Genomic DNA, 16,838 nt, shown 5'->3' with positions numbered 1-16,838 from the left:
TTCTCGGCTGTCCGCAGCAGATTTTCCACAGCGGAATTTACACTATGGAAAATCCAGCGCAGTCCCTACTGACTTCAATGGGACCTGCGGCGGATTTTCTGCAGTGTAAATTCCGCCGCGGAAAATCTGCTACGGACAGCCAAGAAGATCCCGCCCACTTTCAAATACGTAGTGGAAAACCCGCAAAAAAATCTGCCCGTGTGAAACTACCCTTAAGAGGTATTTTCATAATAAATATAAGTTATAAAGGTATAAAAATTAGATATACAGGATTAGATACTGAGTAAAAATTTTTTTTTTGGGGGGGGGGGGGGCATCTGACAAGTATGCTTTAATGTTTTGCCAACATATACAAAGTTTTTGTATCTGACAGTGCCCATTTAACTTGTATCAATCTATGAAATGCCTATTATATTTATTAACACATTTTCTTTTCTCTTGTAAGGGAATGCAAAAATGTTTGGTTCAGGTTTCAAAGCTGATCATCTTCATAGTAACCTGAAGTTTGCTGTTACTAGACTAAAGATTCTGGAAAAGAAGAAAAGTAAGAAAAGTTTGGTCACTGTGTTGCGGGGTATTTATTTTTAGCCCAACAAAATAAGGCATTAAAGGGGAACTCCGGTGGAAACAAGTGGAAAACAAATGTTTTCAAATCAACTGGTGCCAGAAAGTTAAAAAGATTTGTAAATGACTTCTATTTCAAAATCTTAATCCTTCCAGTACTTATCAGTTGCTGTATACTACAGAGAAAATTGTGAAGTCCTTTCCAGTCTGACAAAATCCTCTCTGCTGACACCTCTGTCCGTGTCAGGAACTGGCCAAATTAGATGCATATCCCTAAAGAAAACCTTTCCTGCTCTGGACAATTCATGTCATGGACAGAGGTGTCAGCAGAGAGCACTGTTGTCAGACTGGAAAGAACTTCTCAAATTTCTCTGTAGTATATCTGTAGTATACAGCAGCTGATAAGTACTGGAAGGGTTATGATTTTTAAATAGAAGTCATTTACTAATCTGTTTAACTTTTTGGCACCAGTTGATTTGATTTTTTTTTCTCCACTGGAGTTCTCTATAATGCTTCAGATGCACAATTAACCCCTTAAGGATGCAGCCCTTTTTCACCTTAAGGACTGAGCCCTTTTTCGCAATTCTGACCACCATCACTTTACGCTTTAATAACTCTAAAACGCTTTTACCGAATATTCTGATTCTGAGACTGTTTTTTCGTGACATATTCTACTTTATTTTGGTGGTAAATTTTCGTCGTTACTTACATCCTTTTTTGGTGAAAAATCCCCAAATTTCAGGAAAATTTTGACAATTTTGCATTTTTCTAACTTTGAAGCTCTCTGCTTGTAAGGAAAATGGATATTCCATATACATTTTTTTTATTCACAAATACAATATGTCCACTTTATGTTGGAATCATAAAATGGACATATTTTTACTTTTTGAAAAAATTAGAGGGCTTCAAAGTAGAGCAGCAATTTTCAAAAATGTCATGAACATTGCAAAATCTGAAGGGACAGATGTTACAGAACTACAACTCCCAGCATGCCTGGGCAGTCTAGGTATGCTGAGAGTTGTAGTTTGGCAACATCTGGAGGGCTACCGTTTGGGACTGTAACTGTACAGTTACAGTTACTGTAACAGTGGTCTCCAAACTGTGACCCTCCAGATGTTGCAAAACTACAACTCCCAGCATGCTGGGAGTTGCAGTTTGGCACCCACAAGGAAGGGCAGCAGTTAATATCGCTTACTGCCCCCTTCCTCCAGCATCCTCCAGCAGGCATCCAGGTCCGGTCCCCAACCGGCTACCAGCGGGGACCGGAATTCCCACGGGCGTATGCATACGCCCTACGTCCTTGAGGACTCGAGATGCAGGGCGTATGCATACGCCCTACGTCCTGAAGAGGTTAAATACATAAGAGGGGTCACAGTGATTACATACGTATGAGGAGTTTTGTGATTGGGGGCACAATAATTATAAAAATGTGGGGTCTAAAATCGGGGGAACAGATGTTGTATATACATATGGGGCCGAGTGCTACAGTCAAGGCCCCATTGCTGGCATTAACTTAATTGTTTTCCAGTTTTACCAGAAGATAATGGGGACATTTATCAAGCCATAGGGCTTCTAAAGAGCAATATTTTGGTGCAGAAATGTGTAACTTTAGAGGATATATGAAGGAGGCTAGAAGTAAGCTCGGCCTTGCATGGAAGTGGCGCGCCCTCCTCACATGCGACTTTAGGGCCAACTTACACCAAAAATAATCCCATATATGTGACAGATCCAATGCATATGTGGTGGTCCAGTATGGGAGATGTTACCCGGTACCCTTGCTGCCCTGTCAGGCAGCCTCCTTCAGTCTCCCCAGGGCCCCTTTCCCCTGTTTCCCCCTGTACATACGTTCTGCAGTGTATTGTATTATAAAATGTTTTGTATCTTTAAGAGTTATGTCATGTGATTGTTAGTGTTGCTCGCGAATATTCGCAATGCAAATTTTATTTGCGAATATTGCATATTCGCGAATTCGCGAATATTCGCGAATATAGCACTATATATTCGTAATTACGAATATTCGTATTTTTTTTTATAAATTTTTTTTTTCACAGTACACATCACAGTGATCATCCCTCTCTGCTTCCAGCTTGTGTGGTGTAAAGAAGGCTCTAATACTACTGTGTATTTTCGCTTATACTAATTTTTGTATCTGCAAATTTTCCGCATATTTTAATTTTCACATACGCGAATTTTCGCATATGCGTAAATAAAACAAGAATTTTACAAATATGCGAATATTCGCAAATATATGACGAATATTCGTCCATATATTCGCGAATATTGGCGAATTCGAATATGGCCTATGCCGCTCAACACTAGTGATTGTTACCCAGGAGGTACCAGTGACCAGGTGATCCCAAGAGTGACCTATGGGCTCCCTGCTAGTCTCCCCCATATAAGCCCTGGGTGGAGCTTCTTTCTCTTGGAGCTTAGAGCTCTTGCTTCCTGCTGAGGTCCAGTGCATTCGTGCCTAGTGTGTGTGTCCAGAGTGTTGGAGACCTCAAAGTCAAGTCCTGCAGCCACCATCAATTCAAGTAAGCTAAAGTCACAGCTTTTTGAGTCAAATCAAGTCAGTCCCTGTCATCTGTCAAGTCAGCATGGTCTGCATTCAATTGTCCAGTCCTACTACAAGTCCCAGCAAGCCCTTAAGGTCTCTGCATCACTGGTCACCTCCTTGGGCCCTGGCTGAACTATATAGACTTTGCCAACTATCTACCCTCAATAAAGCTACCGTTGTCCGTAAGTTGGCACTGGAGTCTTTATTGCCCCCGTGCCTAGCCCAGGATCCAGTGGTATACCTTCGGGTGGTTTTAGGCTAAACCATGCCCTGGCATCACAAATACAAGGGGTTAATTACATCTGCCCCTAGGGTAACAACATCTGCCCTTATCACAGCCCGCTACCACACATATAACCACAAAATATCAACAAAAAAGAGAACAGCGAATATGTGGATCAAATAATAGATTTATTAATACATAAATGCAAAAAAACATACCGTTGGCTGTCCGGGCACGCTGGGAGTTGTAGTTTTGCAACATCTGGAGGTCCGCAGATTGAAGACCACTGCAGGAGGAGGTAATACTCACGTGTCCCCGCCGCTCCGGACCCGTCACTGCTGCCCTGAATGTCGCTCCATCGCTGTCGCCGTGTCCCCGTCGCTCTGGAACGTCTCTGCTGCCGGCCGGGTATCCTCGCTCTCCGTCGCCATCACGTCGTTACACATGACGACGCACGTACGCAACGACGTGATGACGCGGAAGGAGAGCGCCGGCATACAGGGGATCCCTGAATGGAGAAGACACAGAGGAGGCAGGTAAGGTCCCTCCCGGTGTCCTGTAAGCACTAACCCGGCTATTCAGTCGGGCTGTTCGGGACCGCCGCAGTGAAATCGCGGCGGTCCCGAACAGCCCCACTGAACAGCCGGGTTAGTGTCACTTTCCCTTCAGACGCGGCGGTCAGCTTTGATCGCCACGTCTGAAGGGTTAATACAGGGCATCACCGCGATCGGTGATGTCCTGTATTAGCCGCGGGTCCTGGCCGTTGATGGCCGCAGGGACCGCCGCGATAGGGGTGTATTCGCCGTATAAGACACACCGTTTTTTCCCCCCCAGTTTTGGGGAAGAAAAAGTGCATCTTGTGCGGCGAAAAATACGGTACATTTAAAATATTTATCTTAAAAAAGAATGGCAAACTCATTACTGAAACAATACAGACAAGTATTAAGGGATGCCAAAGTGGGACAGTCTAAAGATGGGGGCTCATAAGTGACCAAAAGGCAGAATAGTAGGGCAAAGTTGCTTATGTAATACCTCAGAAAATATATATAGTAGTACTAGCAGCCATTGCTGCTCAGCATATAAACATGACGTAACCCATAGGACTAATGGAATCAAGTATAAAAAACACAGTAATATTACCAAGTGGTAGATATCATAAAATATTAACACATATGTTAGAGGTGTACTCACTTATATGAGATACTGTACAAGGGCCATACTGGAAAAACATGGAGTTCAACTGGCAGAATGTAATGTTTGTCTTTTTCTGTGCTTCTCAGAGTATGCTTGCAATGTGGCTCTGTAACAGGCCGAACACCTCTAGGCTATGCATCTAGGTTTTTTCTCTTTAGCCCAATACATTCAGCCTGAGAAGAAAACTAATGCAGTTAATATATCTTGGGTTTGTGCCCTAAATACTGTCATCTGCAAGTACAAAACAGGTTTCACTGAACCCTCGGGTTCTCTTTACAAATATTGCAAAATGCCCAAAGGACATCAAAATGTGACATTTTAAAAATCATTAGTTTTGTCATTTTTGGAGGCTTTCACAGTGCTCATTTTAATTCTTTTTGTAGGTCAAGTAAATAATGTTAACAAAATATTGCAGTTTTTGTACGTGCTGACACCTTGTGGCCAAAAAGGGTGTACAGGAGACTCTCTGGAGAAGCATCTCATTTTACAACTTTAGGCTATGTGCACACATAGACCCAGATTTATCAAGTACAAGTCATTGTATGTTACCAATCATTTTGACTTATTTTGAAGAAAAAAAAAAAGCTTATTTTACATGCAAAATGATTCTTCAAATGTCAGATGTTTTTTCCTGCTATTTACTGTAACACTCACAGGTCAGTAGACAGGAACACTTGTGGTAGTGGAACCGCTGGACCTGTGTGGCAGATGACATGGGCCGTACCAGGGAGCAGGGTCTAAGGTGCTGCTGGTTTTCACCAGAGCCCGCCGAAAAGCAGGATGGACTTGCAGCGGCAGGCGGCACCTAGGTCGATACCCCTGGCACGGCTCGACCACACATGCAGCAGAGGAGGTTCAATAATTAACTAATCACCCAAAAGGGCATAAGGGGCTAAGGATAGGGGCCAAAGGATAGGGGATAAGATGCATGATCGTGGGGGTCCCGCCGCTGGGGACCCCCGTGATCTTGCACGCAGCACATCGTTAGAGCGTGTACGCTCCGGGTCTGATTACTGGCGATCACGGGGACGGAGCATTGTGACATCATGGTTCCGCCCCCATGTGACGTCACCTCAATGCAAGCCTATGGGAGGGGGCGTGGCAGCTGTCACGTGACGTCACACGGGGCGGAGCCTTGACCCGGAAAAAAAGGATGATAGGTGCTGTCCGAGATAGCACCTATCATCCTTTAGCAGCAGGAGTAAGGTGGCACTGGTGCCACCTCACGATCGTCCTCAGGACGCCTGCTGTGGGGGTGACCCTAACGGCACCCGCTCTGTCCCTGTTCCGACGGTGAGAGCGGGTGCCGGGAGCCCTGACCTGAGGCTGGGGCCCCTGATCCCTGGCATCGGCAGCGGGATCGGGGTCCTAGCAGCGGAGGCGGCGACGGCAGGCGGATCTTCACTGCGTAGCAGCAGGAGGTAAGGCTGGCCTCCTGCTGTTGCTCAGCAACAACTCCCAGCATGAACATAAGGGCATGCTGGGAGTTGTTGTTATGCAACAGCAAAAGACACAACTACAACTCCCAGCATGCCCTTTGGTAGTTTGTGCATTCTGGGGGTTGTAGTAATGCAACAGCTGGAGGCACATTTTTGTGCCTCCAGCTGTTGCATCACTACAACCCCCAGCATGCACGGACAGCCAAAGGGCATGCTGGGAGTTGCAGTAGTGTGCCTCCAGCTGTTGCATAACTACAAGTCCCAGCATGCCCTTCGGCTGTAAGTGCATGCTGAGAGTTGTAGTTTTGCAACAGCTGAATGCACACTGGTTGCAAAACACTGAGTTTGTTACCTAACTCATTGTTTCAAAACCAGTGTGCCTCCAGCAGTTGCAAACTACAACTCCCAGCATGCACTGACAGACCGTAGATGCTGGAAGTTGTTTTGCCACAGCTGGAGTCACACTGGTTGCGAAACACTCTGAGTTTGTAACAAACTCCCAGTGTTTTGCAACCAGTGTGCCTCCAGTTGTTGCATAACTACAACCATCAGCATGCACGGGAAACCAAAGGGCATGCTGGGAGTTTTAGTAGTATGCTGTTGCATAACTACAGGTCCCAGCATGGCCTTCGGCTGTCACTCCATGCTGAGAGTTGTGGGTTTTTGCAACAGCTGAAGGCACACTGGTTGCAAAACACTGAGTTAAGTAACAAACTCTCAGTGCTTTGCAAACAGTGTGCCTCCAGCTGTTGCATAACTACAACCCCCAGCATGCTCGACAGCCAAAGGGCATGCTGGGAGTTGTATCTTTGCAACAGCTGGAGGTTTGCCCCCCCCCCCCATGTGAATGTACAGGGTACATTCACACAGGCGGGTTTACAGTGAGTTTCTCGCTGCAAGTTTGAGATGCAGCAAATTTTCCGCTGCAGCTCAATCTCCCAGTGGGAAACTTGCTGTAAACCTCTGCCTGTGTGAATGTACCCTAAAAACACTACACTACACAAAATAAAAAGTAAAACCCTACGTATACATATACCCCTTACACATTCCCCCCCACCCCCCAATAAAAATGACAAACATCTGGTACGGCACTGTTTCCAAAACGGAGCCTCCATAGGTTGCAAAACAACAACTCCCAGTATTGCCGGACAGCCATTGACTGTCCAGGCATCCTGGGAGTTTTGCATCAGCTGGGGGCACCCTGTTTGGGAAACACTGCCGTAGGGTAATTTTGGTATCGGAGGCAAGTGTAATTCTTGCATCCGGGTCCGTCCCTATGCAAATCCCTAATGTAGGCCTCAAATGGCGCTCTCTCACTTTGGAGCCCTGTCATATAGGCAACAATTTAGTGTCACATATGGCTTATTTCCGTACTCGGGAGAAATTGCGTAACACATTTTGTTTTTTGTTTTCTCCTTTTACCCCTTATGAAAAGGTAAAGTTGGGGTCTACACTTGCATGTTATTGTAAAAAAAAAATTTTTTTACACTAACATGCTGGTGTTGCCCCATGCTTTACATTTTCACAAGAGGTAAAAGGAAAAAAATACCCCAAAAATTTGTAATGCAATTTCTCCTGAGTATGAAAATGCGCCATATGTGGGCATAAAATGCTCTGCGGGCGCACAAAAAAGGTTGGGGATTTGCACAGGGGTGGCTAATTTTACAGCGGTTCTGACGTAAACGCAAAAAAATAAATACTCACATGTGACCCCATTTTGTAAACTACACCCCTCATGGAACGTAACAAGGGGTATAGTGAGCCTTAACACCCCACAGGTGTTTGACAATTTTCGTTAAAGTTGGATGGGAAAATGAAAAAAAATATGTTTTTCACTAAAATGCTGGTTTTACCCTAAATTTTTCATTTTCACAAGGAAAAATTGGGAAAAAAGCCCCCCAAAATGTGTATCACCATTTCTTATGAGTATATAAATACCCCATATGTGGATGTAAAGTGCTCTGCTGGCGAACTACAATGCTCAGAAGAGAAGGAGCGCCATTGAGCTTTTGGAGAGAAAATTTGTCCGGAATTGAAGGCTGCGTGTGTTTACAAAGCCCCCATGGTGCCAGAACAATGGACCCCCCCCCACATGTGACACCATTGTGGAAACTACACTCCTCACAGAACGTAATAAGGGGTACAGTGAGCATTTACGCCCCACAGGTGTCTGATTTTTAAAAAGGGGTCAGTGAAAATGAAAAATGTAATTTTTCATTTGCACAGCCTACTGTTCCAAAGATCTGTCAAACGCCAGTGGGGTGTAAATGCTCACTTCACCCCTTATTACATTCTGTGAAGGGTGTAGTTTCCAAAATGGGTTCAAATGTGGGGGGGGGGTCCACTCTTCTGGCACCACGGAGGGCTTTGTAAACGCACATGGCAACCAAATTCCATTCCAAACAAATTCTCTATCCAAAAGCTTAATGGTGCTCCTTCTCTTCTGAGCATTGTAGTTCACCCGCAGTGCACTTTACATCCACACATTTCCATACTCAGAAGAGATGAGGTTACAAATTTTGTGGGGCATTTTTTCCTATTACCCCTTGTAAAAATGTAAAATTTGGGGGGAAAAAGCATTTTAGTGAAAAAAAATAATTTCCATCTACACATCCGACTTTAATGAAAAGTTGTCAAACACCTGTGGGGTGTTAAGGCTCACTGTCCCCTTGTTACGTTCCTTGAGGTGTGTAGTTTCCAAAATAATATGCCATGTGTTTTTTTTTGTTTTCATTTCAGCAAAATTTGCTTTCCAAAAGCCAAATGTGACTCCTCTTCTGAGCATTGTAGTGCACCAGCAGAGCACTTGACATCCACACATGGGGTATTTCCATACTCAGAAGAGATGGGGTTACAAATTTTGGGGGGTGCTTTCTCCTATTACCCCTTGTAAAAATTTAAAATTTTGGGGAAAAACTGCATTTTAGTGAAAAAAAAAAATTCATTTACACATCTGAATTTAACGAAAAATCGTCAAACATCTGTGGGGTGTTAAGGCTCACTGTACCCCTTGTTACATTACTTGAGGGGTGTAGTTTCCAAAATAGTATGCCATGTGTTTTTTTTTGCTGTTTTGGCACCATAGGGGTTCCTAAATGCAACATGCCCCCCAAAAAAAATTTCAGCTAAATTTGCTTTCCAAAACCCAAATGTGACTCCTTCCATTCTGAGCATTGTAGTATACCAGCAGAGCACATGACGTCCACACCTGGGGTATTTCCATACTCAGAAGAAATGGGGTTGCAAATGTTGGGGGGCATTTTCTCCGATTACCCCTTGTAAAAATGTAAAATTTGGGGAAAATACTGCAATTTTGTGAAAAAACTTTTTTTTCATTCACACATCTGACTTTAACGAAAAGTCATCAAGCACCTGTGGTGTGTTAAGTCTCACTGTACCCCTTGTTACGTTCCTTGAGGGGTCTAGTTTCCAAAATAGTATGCCATGTGTTTTTTTTTTCTTTTTTTGCTGTTCTGACACCATAGGGGCTTCGAAATGTGACATGCCCCCCAAAAACCATTTCAGCAAAATTCACTCTCCAAAATACCATTGTCGCTCCTTCCCTTCTGAGCCCTCTAGTGCACCCACAGAGCACTTCACGTTCACATATGAGGTATTTCCTTACATGAGAGAAATTCGGTTACAAATTTTGGGGGGATTTCTCCCCTTTTACCCCTTGTAAAAATTAAAAAATGGCTCTACAAAAACATGCAAGTGTAAAAAATGAAGATTTTGAATTTTCTCCTTCACTTTGCTGCTATTCCTGTGAAACACCTAAAGGGTTAACAAACTTTCTGAATGTCATTTTGATTGCTTTTAGGGGTGCAGTTTCTATGATGGGGTCATTTATGGGGTAATTTTTTCACAGAAAAGCCCCTCAAATCCACTTCAAACTTAACTGGTCCCTGAAAAATTCAGATTTTGAAATTTTCGGGAAAATTTTGAAAATTGCTGCTATATTTTGAAGCCCCCTAATGTCTTTAAAAAGTAAAAACATCCCAACGTTATGATGCCAACATAGAGTAGACATATTGTACTTGTGAATCAATATATTATTTATTTGGAATGTCCATTTTCCTTACAAGCAGAAAGTTTCTAAGTTAGAGAAATGCAAAATGTTCAAAATTTTCATCAAATTTTGGGAATTTCCACCAAGAAAGGATGCAAGTAATGACAAAAATTTACCAGTATGTTAAGGTAGAATATGTCACGAAAAAACAGTCTAGGAATCAGAATAAAAGGTAAAAGCATCTCAGAGTTATTAATGCATAAAGTGAGAGTGGTCAGAATTGCAAAAAAGGGCTGTGTCCTTAAAGGGATACTCCGCTGAAAAACGTTTTTTTAAATCAACTGGTGCCAGAAAGTTAAACAGATTAAATTACTTCTATTAAAAAATCTTAATCCTTCCTGTACTTATTAGCTGCTGAATACTACAGTGGAAATTATTTTCCGTTTGAAACACAGAGCTGTCTGCTGACATCATGAGCACAGTGCTCTCTGCTGACATCTCTGTCCATTTTAGGAACTGTCCAGAGTAAAAGGAAATCCCCATATCAAACATTCTGGACAGTTCCTAAAATGGACAGAGATGTCAGCAGAGAGCACCGTGCTCATTATGTCAGCAGACAGCTCTGTGTTTCAAAAAGAAAAGAATTTCCGCTGTAGTATTCAGCAGCTAATAAGTACAGGAAGGATTAAGATTTTTTAATAGAAGTAATTTACAAATCTGTTTAACTTTCTGGCACCAGTTCATTAAAAAAAAAAGTTTTTCACTGGAGTACTCCTTTAAGGTGAAAATGTCCCTAAGGTTAAAAATGTTTCGATGTTTTTTCACACTTTTTCATCAGTTTCCTTGGGCTACAACACATGCTAATATACAATTAACATGTGCTGTAGCCACAAAAGAACACATTCTGAGAAAATTGATGTTGTTTGACTCAGAAATTACCCCATGGTTGTTACAATTATGGCTGTAAAATTTAACCTACATGAACTCATGAACTGACAGCTGCTTTCCCATTAAATTGCATTAAATGTCTGTCAGTCCAAAATGTTTTTTGGACATTTCTTTACATCTTAGAATGAGGTCCAAAGACAGTTTGTGAACAAGGCCTTATAGTGAAGTTGTTATAAACGTATTACTACTAATAGGCAGATGACTAATGACTGAACAAATTTTCTTATACTAAAAGTATTAGAATACAGCTACACATTCTGGTGTTGATTTGCTGAAGATTTGTTGCTGTGGATTTGGGGACGTTTAGGCTAAGTTTCCACTTGATGTTTTTTTCTGGCAGTTTTTGGAAAACTGCCACTGCAGTTTTTGAGCCAAAGCCAGAAATGTGTTCAAAAGGAATAGGATACATAACGGAAGGACCTATACTTCTCCTTCCTTATGGATCCACTTCTGACTTTGGCTTTTTTCCCCAAAACTGCCAGAAAAAAACCAAGTGGAAACTTTGGCCTTTGTGCAGCCGCTAAAAGGTACTCAGGAAAGCTGGAAGGAGCGAAAGCAGGGAAGTTTTGCAATTTGAAAAGTATAAATGGTATAGCCCTGCAAGTTTTGCTGTTTTCATAAACACAAGAAAATAATAAACAGTAAAACAACGGGAGGGGAATACCCCTTAAGGGTAGAGTCACACATTGCATCTATGCAGCATATTTCACGTTTGGCAAAATCCGCTGCACAGCAGTAAATACGATGTGTATTCTCCTTTGAGCAAGCACACAGGGTTTTCCTGTGGCAGCCCTGTGTACGCAGTGGGGTTTGGAGGCAGGGCCAGCGCATCACAGTTAGTGCAGCATGCTGGTCATGCGTCCAAACCTCGCTGCAACTAGGACTGCCACAGGGAAGCCCTGTGTGTTTTCTCATTGAAGAATACACAGTGTATACACTACGTGTGACCCTCCCCTTAAGCGTCACCCGGGGTGGATCTGCAGTGTATTTTACGCTGCGGATGCCCCTGACTACATTTACTGAGGGACTGCAGAGCGAGCTACTGGCTGCCGCTGGGTAGCTATGTGTTTCCCTTTGTAGTGGCAGATTTTCCACTGTAGAAATACACCACTATGAGTGGATACACAGAGCTACCTCGCTCTGCAATTGCTCCATGACTGCTGTCAGGTGATCCACAATGTGAAATATGATGCTGATGCCCTCATGTGACCCTACCCTTAAAGGGTACCTCTCATCAAATAAACTTTTGATATATTTTAGATTAATGAATGTTGAATAACTTTCCAATAGCGTGTTAATGAAAAATATGCTTCTTTCTATTGTATTTTTCCCGATTAGTCCTGTCACCAAGCATTTCTGACTCATGCTTGAGTCCTTAACACTCAGAGCTGCCAGCCTGCTTTGTTCACAGCCAAACAGGCTGTGAACAAAGCAGGCTGGCAGCTCTGAGTGTTCTCCTTTGTGAACAAAGCAGACTGGCAGCTCGTAGTGTTTAGGACTCCAGCATGAGTCTGAAATGCTTGCTGCCAGGACTGGTAGGGAGACCCCTAGTGGTCATTTCTTCAAAGTGGAAAATTAAATAGAACGAAGCATATTTTTTAATAACATGCAATTGTAAAGTTATTCTGCATACATTAATCTATAATATATCAAAAGTTTTTTTGATGAGAGGTACCCTTTAATGTATTTAAATTCTGCAGTTGTAGATTTTTCTGCAGATCCGCAGCACATCCACAGCACATGAAGATTTATTAAAGACAATGGGGAAAACACACAATAAATATGCAGCGAATCTGACAGGATAGTTGATATGGGGACTTTAGTATGGATCTTTTCCACAGGATGTGATTTTAAAAATCTTTTCCACATTGCTGCTATTGAAAACACTGTAGATTTTTCATATAGAGATCCTATCAGACAAATCTGCTGCTAATCTTCCATATGTGCCCATATCCTTCCTTTCCAGTAAGGCTTAATATATCTATCTATATATGTATATATATATATATATATATATATATATATATATATATATATAATCTTTATTATTATTAAAAAATGGTATTCTATTTATTTATTTATTTATTTAATTATACTTATATTCCTTATTTCAGCTGAGTTGGTCCAGAAGAAGAGGAAAGAGATAGCAGATTATTTAGTAGGTGGGAAACATGAGAATGCACGAATCCAGGTGGAGTCCATTATTCGAGAAGATTACATGGTGGAAGTCCTGGAGATGCTGCATTTATACTGTCAACTTATTCTAGAAAGACTGGATTTAATAAAAACAATGAAGTAAGTTTGCACCATATCTTATACACTATGTGTAATATCTGTTTTTGTATTTTTGTTTCTCTGGATGGCCAAGACTTCTTTTCTCTTTATTGCACACCGTGAGATGCATTGCTTTCTATCTTGATCTGTCTTAAATTTCTATGGAAAAAGTATATAGCGACGGATATAATGTCATGGATGACATCAAATATGTCTGCTTTTTCCGTCCAATTGGCGGTGCTATCTCCTTTTTCGCAATACTTATCTGTTACCTATAGGGAAAGAAATAAAAACAACAGATGCATCAATAAAAAACAGGCAGGGCTGATCAGTTTTTAAGACAGATCTGTCTAAAACTGTGTGGACATTTACATATTCTTTCTTTGGACAGATCTAGCAAATAGAAAAATGGATACCTTGCTGGATGACCGAAAACATGATGTGAAAATAATATAAATTTCTGAGATCAAACAGGACAATTGTTCTTATTGCTATTTTTGCAATGTCAAGTTATTTAGGATCTGTGGTCAGCATACATCTCATAATAACACTAAAATTACTTTTCTATAGGGAATTAAGCCCTGATCTAGAAGAAGCTGTGTCCAGTGTGGTTTGGTCTACCCCACTAGTAGAGGCGGACGTTCCAGAACTAAAACCAGTGGGTAATAGAATATCTTTCTATAATAATTTTTTTTTAGGATTTGAAGAATTTTCTAAAGTTCTGCTTCAATAAAGTGTCAATGCTACATTTTTCACATAGCCAAATTGGTTTTAAGCTACAGTATGTCCACATTGGTCCATATTGTCAGCCATATTTTCAGCCGATTTTTGCAGATTTTGAGGCTATACTGTTTTTTTTCAGCAGTTTTTGTTGCTCGTTCATCTGTTTAATGCTCAAAAATAGACCAAAATACTGTGTGTGAACATAGCCTTACCTCTGTCTGTAAATGGGAATACTGCAGTGCATGAGATGTTACATCTCAGCAGGTATTAAAGGGATACTCTGGTGAAAACCTTTTCTTTTAAATCAACTGGTGGCAGAAAGTTAAACATATTTGTAAATGACTTCTATTAAAAAATCTTAATCCTTCCTGTACTTATTAGCTGCTGAATACTGCAGAGGAAATTCTTTTCTTTTTGGAATGCTCTCTGATGACATCAGGAGCACAGTTCTCTCTGCTGACATTATTATAATAATAATAACGCTTTATTTATTGTTGTCCTTAGTGGGATTTGAACCCAAGTCCCCAGCACTGCAAGGCAGCAGTGCTAACCACTGAGCCACCATGCTGCCCTTAGCATACATCTGCTATGCATGGTTGCTAATATGGACAGAGATGTCAGCAGAGAGCACTGTGCTCGTGATGTCATCAGTGTTCCAAAAAGAAAGGAATTTCCTCTGTAGCATTCAGCAGCTAATAAGTACTGGAAGGATTAAGATTTTAATAGAAGTAATTTACAAATATGTTTAACTTTCTGCCACCAGTTGATTTAAAAGAAAAAAGGTTTTCACTGGCGTACCCCTTTAAGGGCCATAGACTTTAATCCCACGCAATAGCCATGCTACAGCAACAACACAGCACACCAGATTCCCATTATGGAATTCCATTTTGAAATTACATTCGTGCACACTGCAGACATTTCTAGGCAGACTTTCCACCTGGAAAATCCACTCGAAAAATTCTGCTAGAACATTAAACTTGCTCAATGTCTATGGGGACGGCAATGTCTGTGTGGTCCTAGGGCTGGCTGATTCAGTTGGTGCTGGCCGCGCTTGGAAGCTCCGGACGAAAGTTTTCCATTCACAGATTCACAAGTGTGAACCCGGCCTAAGGCTAGTGTTACTAGTGTCTAAAAATGGAAACATTTCTAAGTTCTAAAATGTATTTTATTAGATCTTGTTGATATTCATTAGAGATATCAATGTGGTATAAAAGCTGCATGCCAGCGGATTGTGTTTTTGCAGTAAATGATCTGTTCTGTGTACATTACAGGTCTCTATGCAGTTGTGCAACAAGTATGGCAAAAAGTATGGCAAACTATGTCAGAAGGGTAAAGCTGAATCCATTAATCCAAAAGTAAGTTATAGCTGTGCAAATATGGGCAGACAAATTTTAAGTTATTCTACATGGGCAAAAGTAGCAAAATTGCATTCTTTCAAATTGCAAATGATGACTAAAATACGATGGCCCTCATTTACTAAGAGTGTTGTGTAGGTTTCTTTGTGGGTTTTAATTCCCTACAATTTTTTTTCCACTGTATTTACTAAGGTTTCCCTACATTTTGCACTTTCCCTACACTTTGCTATTTTTTTTACACATGTTCTGATCTGCAGGTTTTTCTCAGCTCAAATCCACCACATTTTATGTGGAAACCTTAGTAAATATGTTGGGTTTTTGTGAAAATGACGGGAACACACCACTTTTCGGAGGCCACGTCCCCTTTTTCGGGTTTTCTTAACAAAATGGAGGGTTAGTCGGGTTTTTTCAATTCTGGCGCAAATTCTGGCACAGACAGAATTTCTGGCACAATGTGACAGAATCTGGCACACCACCCGACAAAACATGTCAGGTTTGCAATAGTAAATGAGGGCCTATGTGTGAATGCTAGAACCACACATTAAAGGGGTACTCTGGTGAAAAATATTTTTTTTTAAATCAACTGGTGCCAAAAAGTTAAACAAATTTGTAAATTGCTTCTATTTAAAATCTTAATCCTTCCAGTACTTATCAGCTGCACTATGCTCCACAGGAAGGTGTATTATTATTTTCTGCCTGACCACAGTGCTCTCTGCTGACACCTCTGTCTTTGTCAAGAACTATCCAGAGCAGGAGAGGTTTACTATGGGGATTTGCTCTTGCTCTGGACAGTTATTGACATGGACAGAGGTGTCAGCAGAGAGCACTGTGGTCAGGCAGAAAAGAACTATACAACTTCCTGTGGAGCATACAGCAGCTGATAAATACTGGAAGGATTGAGATTTTTTAAATAGAAGTAATCTACAAACCTGTTTAACTTTCTGGCACCAGTTAATAAAAAAAAAAATAAAAATCCACCAGAGTACCCCTTTAAGTTTTTGATGAAGCCTGAGGTACAGTTTTTGATGCAGTTTTGGATCCAGCAAGAAGATGCAAAAACTGCATGTAGTATTTCAGCCTGGGTTCCAACGCTGTAGTGACATGTAACCAAAATCACATACTGTAGTATTAAATGGCTGAACAATCTTACCAGTAATCCTGCAGTTTTACCTGCAAAACTGCATGGTCATTAACAACCATGTTAATGGCAACTGGGCTTTGTGTTGCAATGTCTAATCTGCTTCAAAAAGTACATATGTCCCAAACAGAATTACTAGGTCAGTGATGGCGAACCTATGGCACGCGTGCCACAGGTGGCACACCGAGCCCCCTCTGTGGGCACGCGGCCATCGTTTGCCATGCGAACGCTCCCCCCCCCCTCAGCTCTCCGAAGGTTTCCGAATCTAGAGCTGCGGGTAGCGAAGGCAGAGCAGAGGATGCAGGTCTACATGGGAGAAATAAGCCATGCCCCCCTCAGGGATCAGAGGGATGGGGGAATAATGGCACAAGGGGCTTAATATGGAGCGGGTGTAATCATTATTTCCCCCCCCCC

General features: G+C 41.7%; 1 protein-coding gene across 1 annotated transcript in view; it reads left to right on the top strand.

Moving 5' to 3' along the window:
- LOC130277472 (IST1 homolog) overlaps positions 1–16,838 on the top strand; it is a 59,372-nt gene that overhangs the window by 30,777 nt on the left and 11,757 nt on the right. The window contains exons 4-7 of the mRNA XM_056528147.1: positions 446–544; positions 13,049–13,229; positions 13,779–13,866; positions 15,203–15,286. Of these exons, the coding sequence (XP_056384122.1) occupies positions 446–544; positions 13,049–13,229; positions 13,779–13,866; positions 15,203–15,286 (452 nt within the window). The remainder of the gene's footprint in view (positions 1–445; positions 545–13,048; positions 13,230–13,778; positions 13,867–15,202; positions 15,287–16,838) is intronic.

This window comes from Hyla sarda, chromosome 6 (genome assembly GCF_029499605.1).
Source record: "Hyla sarda isolate aHylSar1 chromosome 6, aHylSar1.hap1, whole genome shotgun sequence".
Taxonomy (NCBI): domain Eukaryota; kingdom Metazoa; phylum Chordata; class Amphibia; order Anura; family Hylidae; genus Hyla; species Hyla sarda.
Note: the sequence above shows the minus strand (reverse complement) of the source record. Positions and strands in the feature narration are given on the sequence as shown.